We start from the raw sequence: 8,381 nt of genomic DNA, 5'->3' as shown, positions 1-8,381 counted from the left end.
AAACAATGGTGAAAAGGTTTACATTCAAAACATTACTTTAATAAATGCATTGTTATTTAAATAATATATATAAAAAGTACTAATTGGACTTACTTCAACGGGATACGTTCAATTTGATTTTTTTGAGTGCAAGCAGAAATGTAGAAATGTTAATCGAAATGGAGCCTATTTTAACTCACAAGTGACATTTTGACATTGTTGCATCGTATTTAACAGTAATTATGGATTTGATTTAAATCTTTACCAATAAATGTGTGAAATTAATATAGAACAGAAACTTCAATTCAATTTGTAAAGCTTGTAAATCAAAACAATAACATTTATCTGGAAGCCTGCAAAAGTCATCGTCTGATCAAGGTTCTCCTTTATCCATTAGCATCAAATTGCACAAAACTATACTACAAAATGTGTAATGTTTACTAAATAATTTATTATACAGTTAATGATGGTTTTTACCACAACAGAAGTGTATGTATGTTTCAAAAGTGATCTCCTTTTTCATCTATTAAAGTATAATTTCTGTATTGTTGTATACAACATGTGACTTTGGTTGTTTTTATACAGGAGCTACAAAGAGCCAGAACAACCATCACTTTTTAGTCCAGAGGGTGAAATGGTGTGCACAACACAGATGAATAAGCTAAAGTAGGTTGAAGACTGACATAGTATTTTAGATTTATGTTGTGAGCCTTTATGGGGTCCTGAACCCTACAGGTAGATGTAGGTATAAAGCTAAAACACATTTTACACAGTGGTGCATCAGTGTTTCCAGTGAAATTTATTATACCAGTCAATTTACTTTTCATTTTTATGTATTATGTGTTGTGCATGTTTAAATTTTCCCAAATTTTATGTTATGACATAAGTATTTTTATTAAACATATCTGACTGCTTTTTTACACCTCTGTTGTCACCAAGGCACTGAAGTGGAATCCAGTTGAAGCGATTTCTCCTCACCGTGACACGCCTGTATGGTTTCTCACAGCAGAGCAGAGAACCACAGTGTGATTTATTGATGAGCATTTACCAAGAAATGCCACATTTGCTGGACAGATATTCAGTGCATCATTTCCCAGCCCTTAGCTTGTCCTTTTAGCCCCCACAGACTGCTCTGACCATCACATGAACTTTACATGAACCCTTCCCACACGGCCATGACTGGGTCACACAGCGATCAATGATTGGACACAAGGGGACAATAGTACTTAATGACTTTATTAATAATATGATTTCAAAATAAAAAATAACATTAAAATAACAGGTTTTGTCCTTGCTAACAACTTGCATCATATGGCCACATGGTGGCATGGTAATGCCAAGTTTTTATTTTTAAAAATACCAATTGTTCTTCTGCCATCCAGTTCATTTGTTCTGCCAACATTGTAGACCCCCCACCCCCATAAAAAAAAAAAACTTTATAAATACAGGCAACCCTGTCCCCTTGTCACAGACACATGACAACCACTGACACAGGAAACACCCCATCTGCACATGCCCCCTCCCACCCCCTTCCACATATTTGCAATGAACCATTTGCTCCCTAATTTTGATTCCTCCTCCTTCTCTAAAAATCCACACAGTAGATATTCTACCTTAACTGTATTATACACTTATTATATATAATATAGTCTCAGTACTGTAATGCTCCACTCCCACAGACCTGCTCATAGAGTTGCAAAGTGGGACAGTGTTTTTCTCCATTCTGTGTTTCCATTTTCAAGTTTGTTTTTCATTTACTCAACACAGACACACAGGACTCTCCCGGATTATGTGAAGATAACAAGTTTACGTTATGACCATGATAATTATTCTTGCTTGCCCTTGGTGGCTGGGTGGGGCCACACCTGGTGGGGTGGGATTTGAACCCGCTGCCTTCTGCATCCCAACCCAGGCCCCCTAATTGCATTCTATTTATCACTTTAGTTAAATACTTCAATACCCATGAGCCTGAGCTGCTGTTGCTATGGAGAAGAAGCCAGTCAGAGACGTGCAAACACGTTGAACAAACACGTTGTTGTTGCTAAATGAATCACAATATTGTTGTGTATATCCAAACGTGACTCAAAAATTAGAATTTCACAGCATAATTTTATGCTCAGTCATTTTAGGTTATTTTGCCACAATGCACCCTGGGAGTTGTTCATTAATTGTGGACATGTTAAGCCTTGAGTAAAGAATTTTTTTGCCTACAATCACTGCAACAATAAAAAACTGTGTTCCAAAATCTAAAATCACTATAGAGCATAATTATAAGGTTTATATTCTGATTTTCGTATTCATATTTTGTTTAAAAACATTTTTTTTTTTTTTTTAAATCATTACAATGTAAAGTCTACGAGTTGAGCATAAATGCACAGGCAGGGCTAGCGAGGGAACCAGGGATCAAGGTTGGTTCAGACTGAAAAACAACTTTTGAATGAAGTGTGAACCACATTACAGTGATTGAAGTACCTGAACTGCTGAGGTTTTACTTAGGGGAGCTGTACTTATGTTTTGCTCACAAACTAAGTGTCATATTACTTTGTTAAGTCCATAAATGGTTCAACAGTGTTAAATGATTTGACTCAGGAACACACTTCATTTATTTAAAAAAAAAAAACAAAACAAAAAAAAATGAATGAAATGCAAAATGGGAGATAAAAATGAATTAAATGCCAAATGGGAGATTGGACTGAACAGAGTCTGGGTGGGACGCTATGACTTTGTGTCTCTGTATTTGCACTGATGATGTAACCAGGAGCTTTTCGTGAAGATCAAAGCTCTAGAATAGCTCCACGTCAGTCACGAAATGTAGTTTAATGGAAAAAAATAAAAAATAAAAAATAAAAAAATAAATCAGCTCTTCCAACTTTGCAACTCTATTGTTTGTTTGATGTATTTCTTCAGGCTCAAGTTATCATAACAACAAAACTAGGCATGATGACAGTTTTTGTCTGGGTACAGACTTCGATAAATGAGTAGGAATAAAACGATAAAACACATAACGGACAAGACACAGAAAATAAATGTTTTAGCTCAACAGTTTTCAGTTCCTTGAACCAAAGTGAGAACCTCCTAATGTCCTCAGCCTGGTGCAGTTATTTGTACTCAAAGTAGAGGGTGATGACAAAGTTTAGCTCATCCAGCAAACATTTTCCAGCACCTGCTTCTTGCTGTTCAACTGTCATCAGAATTATGATGCACAAAAACATCCTGGGAATAGCCCCATAACATTTAACACCTAAAATAGATTCAACGGTCATGTTTGTGAATAATAGTGACGAAACATGCCAAAATCAAGATAATTAAATAAAAGGAAAAAAAAAATCATTGGCAAAGAAAAAAAATCAATTCATATTGTATTGCATGTAAATATTGTATAAAATCCTTAAAAATACAGTTTAGGTAACTACTTAAGTACTGAAGTCATCACAGCCAAAAGTGCAGAGGTCCATAAATAAAACATTGACTGTTGGTAGACAGTGGGGCTTCTCCAGCCCACATATAACTCCCCCTCTTCTTCACCACCACAAGGGAACTTAATGAGTGCTGGGTCAAAGGTCAGAGTTCATGAACTAGGACTTTAAAGTTCCCACATCGATGCACAGAGGAGGACAGGAAGGAAGATTTTTTTTTTTTGTTAATTCTCTCCTATCGCTGACAAACACACTCGCAGAACGTCACTCACACAGTCACAAAGTTCATTCTTAGTAATCACGGCCTGAAGTTCTGTTGACAGAGGCACACCTAGAGAAAATGAAGGTTGGACAGAGGGGGAAGAAGTGGGGGTGGGGGGCTGGTTATTGCAGGGCACATAAGGCTGCAGGGATTTTTATGTTTGTTTTTTGAGACACATTTTCCACATTCAGATGGCATTTACTGTAAGAGCAGAGGGAGTGTGTACATGTTGCAGAGCCAGGCAGGCTACAGGAGAAGAAAGTGAAGTATTAAAGCTTTTGCAGTGTCAAAATCAGTTTTTGGCAGAAAGAAAACTAAAGGGGGGAGGAGAAGGGGGGCAGGGAGGGAATAGTTCATTGAAGGTTTGTACCACAGTGGGCTGGTGTGTGTGTTTTTGTGAAGCCTAGAGGGGCCACAGGAACTAACACACCAGGGGCCTGAATCACAAGGCAAATTCAAAACCTCACTCTGGCTTTCTTTGAGTTTTTTGGCTTCACTAATCCACAGGAACACTGGCTATCCTGGAAACCAGTCTCACGGAGCTGGTCCCTGGCTCTGCTAACCTGCAGTTCACCAAAGAGGGCAGGAGTTTGTGGACATTAAAAGAGATGCCACAAAAAGGCCACATCAACAGATCAGGAGCGGCATAATTGACGCCACACACAACTGCTGACTGACATGTTGATATCTGTAGGGTTGCAGCAGCAAAACGCAATATTTAAAGTTAAAAAACGATATGCAGGAATCACATGGTAAAGACAAAGAATATAATTAATTACAATATAATGCAATAATCAGTCAAAACTAGAAGGCCTTGTATCACTGTAAGAGTGATTATTACTACTGTAAAGCTAAAATTAGTAGCAGATTAGTTGAGTGAAAGAGACCATTTTTTATAGTCTTTTAGCAAGACCCAAACATTTGCTGTTTCTAGCTTGTCAAAACTGAGATATGTGATGCTTTGCTTTGTCGCACTGCATCACATGGATTTTTCCACTTTTAGTTGAACAAACCAAGACATCCCCCGTTTGCAGACATTTTATATGTAAAACGTTACATTACATATCAGAAGCAGCTTAGCCGTATCATAGGTTCAGTGATCTAACCCAAAGTGAGCCAGCCTTGTGAGATCAACTCACTAACCATGCTTCATGATGCAGGCCCCTGCACAATACAGTTCAAATGTTTGGGGGGAGACAACATAAGGACTACTCTGCTTATTCCTCTGCCTACACAACCCTTGTTGATTCTATTCAAGGGGCTGATAAGGTTGTATCAATCGCTCCATGATTAGTTGAAACTGCTGTAAAAGGGAAGCCCGACCCCGTTCAATGATAACCGTCTCAGAAAACCCACAACCCAGCAGAAAGCAACTGTTACTAGAGCTAATTAATGGGAGTAACTACCACAGTCACCTGATGCTTCCTCTTTGAAACACTGAATCGAATCTCAAACAGCTAGAATGTAGAAACAAAAAAAACAAAAAAAAAAACAACTAAAAACAAATGAAATAAATCAATGGACAACACCCTAAAAAGACACTGTAAAAGGAGAAGCAGGGATGAAAGCCATTAAGACAATACTGGATATTCAGGCATCCCAATTAACACTTGTTTCCCCCGAGGGGGGTATTGGGGAGTGGGGGGTTCAATCTGTGTGACCATGGCTAATAGAGTGCACAACCCACCCTCACACTGCAAGTTGCAGAAAAAGGCACTAGAGCGGGGCTGTTGCTAGCCGTAGAAAAGTAAAAGCGATATACATTCATAGCTCACAGGTTATCGTAACCGCAATCTGGGAATAAATACACAAAAAGCACTTGTACAAAAATAAAATGTAAAAAAGCATGGCCCCTTCTTTTTTCTTATTTTTGGATTCTGGGAGACAAGTATGGCTACTTTTTCACGGCTTTTTAAACCCCCTTCCCACCCTACCCTACCCACCACTTAGAAGGCAATTCAGAAGTGAACCTCCATTGCTGCGGCCGCGAGCAGTCGAGCCCTTTCATCAATATGGGAATAAGAGAAGAGAGGAGGAGGAGGAGGAGGGTGGAGAGCAGGGATGGAGTAAGTGGGGCTATAGAAGGAAGAAGGGGGGATGGATGGAGGTGGAGCTGTTGGTAGGAGGTCAAGGCTCAGCTTTCAGTGCGAGGAAGTAGAGGGGGAACTAAACAGAACATGTGTTTTCAGATTTTCAGACAAGAAAGAAACAGTCTCACACACATACAGCACATGTCTCAGTGTCTTCATATTCTTCTTCAGTGTTATACAGACTTGTACAGGAGTCTGGGAACCACTTTACTATGAACCCCCATCTAGCATTGTAAGGACTTAACATTTAATAAATACACTGAAATGCAGTTGTTTGCAGCTATGGGGACTTTTCAAGTGTTTATTAATGTAAAGTTAGAAATTGCCAATTGATTGATTATTCAATTAACAAAAAAAAAATCATTAGCCACTTGGATTCATCATTTAGGTTGATAATTTACGCAAACATCTACAAAATGTACCCAGTGTAAAGCCTAAACTATTTTAACGCGTATTTCTGTTTTACTGTTTGTCAAACAAACAAACAAAAACACAACCTTGGCTCTGAATGATTTTTTTTTTTTTAGTATTTTGCAGATAAGACAACCGACCATTCGATAAAATAATTAGTTTAATTTTAATGATAAAAATAATCAACAGCTGCAGTCCTATATAGGCTATAGATTAGACTCAAAACAGGAAAGTGTGTGTATCGGACCGATAAAATTGCAAAAAATAAAAAATGTGCGATTTATGGGTTGCTTTCATATTATTTCAGATTCATTAAAACACGCTGCAATGTAGCAACTTTGTGACATTATCAAATAAGTCAGACATCTTAAAAGAATTATATTATTTCAGCTTTCCCTTTTTCCAGAAAAAAGTTCCTAGAGGCCTGCCTAAACCAATAGGACTCGTGTAAAACTCCTGTTCCGTGTGTCCTCAAAAAGCCTTCTTCCAAAAACATAATTAGGTTGTCTTATGATTAAAGCGAATACACAACATTAATAAACACTTAAAACTGCATTCACCTACATTATAGTGTGTTAGAAACAATTTATTCCATGTTTATTTATGGTTTATAAATACAAATAGAGGGGTTTCACTAAAAGTAAAGTGTCACCTGAATCTGTATTTGTTTAGCATGTGCAGGGGGTTGGAGCTGTTGTTTGTGCTCAAGCTCCACGAACAAAAAGAAGTCAGTAACCAGCAAGACAACATCTCTTAAACCCCAGCAGTGCTCACACATACATGGGTACATGGGCACACAGGCAACACACACACACACACACACACACACACACACACACCTCAAGACTATGTCGGGAGAGAAATGAGCTCCAGCTGACACCAGGGGGAAGGGAACTGGAGTGTTCTGCCGAGTAAGGAGTGTGCGTGTGAAAGGGGAGGAAGAGGAGGAGGAGGAGGAGGGGAAGTATTAGGTTTTGCAAAGGCGGCAGCAATAAGAGTGGGGGTGTGGGGTGCATTCCACAGCTTTACACAGACTCAAAGTCTGTGTAGAGCTTTCCCCAGACAAGAGATGTGTGGGGAAATTCCTGGCTGTAGACAGAGCTCAGCTACTCCGGTGCTCCCTTCCCAACCTCCTCCTCCTCCAAGTTTTCCCCCAGCATCACGTGAAGATGGTGCATCTTCATGTGTGCTTGCGTTTGTTCGTGTGTTTCTGTTTGAGTGGTAGTTGTTCGATGGTTCAGTCAGGCCCGTGAAACAGCTGCGAGAGACGTGGCCGCCTGTTGTCTCCTGACAGAGGGGACATGCTGACAAGTCTACCTCAGCTGCCACTGTCGCCATCCACACACTAGTTTCCGCCTCCTGTCACGTGGCCGTTGCTTCCAGGTAGCTCTGTAGTTTACGGACAGTGGACTCGTCCAGTGAAAAGAGGTCAAAGTCAAAGGTGGTGTTGGTCACATTAAAGTGACCCGTCTCCTCGATTAGATTGACAATCTGACAGTTGTAAAGAGACAAGAGTTTAGTTACTATTCCTTAACATTCCTACTGCATTATTAATGAAAAAACTGCAGTTTAATACTGTTCACATATAAGGCAGTGCGATTTGACGTTATATTCTGTGTGATAATACAAACGTTTCATATTGTGCCCCATCATTTATTTTATTGTGCCACTTAATCGCACTTTTTTTGGTAGTACGAGTTTTAGTACGAGTACGTTTTTCCACATGACGCAGATGTAGGCAATATAGGAAATAAACAGAACACACACAGAGGATCACAAGTAGATTGTGTTTTGAAAGATTTCATTTACTTACTTGTGCCTAGCAAAACAGAGCAGCATTAGCATGAGAAAAGGCTGCAATGCTGAATAGGGATGTCCAGATGTGGATACTAGCATCTGGCATCGGGTCTGATCCTGCCTTTGTGTATTTGTACTCTTACTCATAAAACTTCCCAGATGCACCTGATACCAAGCTAACCTCCGCAAGTATGCAGAGGTGGGAAAATCTTTGTGGTTTAGAGCCGTTTCAAAATAACGGATGATGACACATGTAAACGAGTAAATGGTAAAGGAGTTACCATTGAAAGGAAATCAACCCCACTACCTTTAACTTTATATGCAACAACTTTGACCATTCTTTGTTTTTATTGCTTCTATTGCACAGTATATGCTTTATTCATGACTGGACCTGCAATTAACCTTACAAAATTATTCTTAATAAAC

The 8,381-nt window shown here is 39.1% G+C and overlaps 1 protein-coding gene across 8 annotated transcripts in view; it reads right to left on the bottom strand.

Moving 5' to 3' along the window:
• Positions 1 to 1,194: 1,194 nt before the first annotated feature.
• mllt1a (MLLT1 super elongation complex subunit a) overlaps positions 1,195 to 8,381 on the bottom strand; it is a 34,408-nt gene continuing 27,221 nt past the window's right edge. For all 8 annotated transcript variants that reach the window (XM_067512339.1, XM_067512336.1, XM_067512337.1 and 5 more), the window contains one exon: positions 1,195 to 7,649. In XM_067512339.1, coding sequence (XP_067368440.1) covers positions 7,521 to 7,649 — 129 coding nt within the window. In that variant the 3' untranslated portion in view covers positions 1,195 to 7,520. The remainder of the gene's footprint in view (positions 7,650 to 8,381) is intronic.

This window comes from Channa argus, chromosome 8 (assembly GCF_033026475.1).
Source record: "Channa argus isolate prfri chromosome 8, Channa argus male v1.0, whole genome shotgun sequence".
Classification (NCBI taxonomy): Eukaryota; Metazoa; Chordata; class Actinopteri; order Anabantiformes; family Channidae; genus Channa; species Channa argus.
Note: the sequence above shows the minus strand (reverse complement) of the source record. Positions and strands in the feature narration are given on the sequence as shown.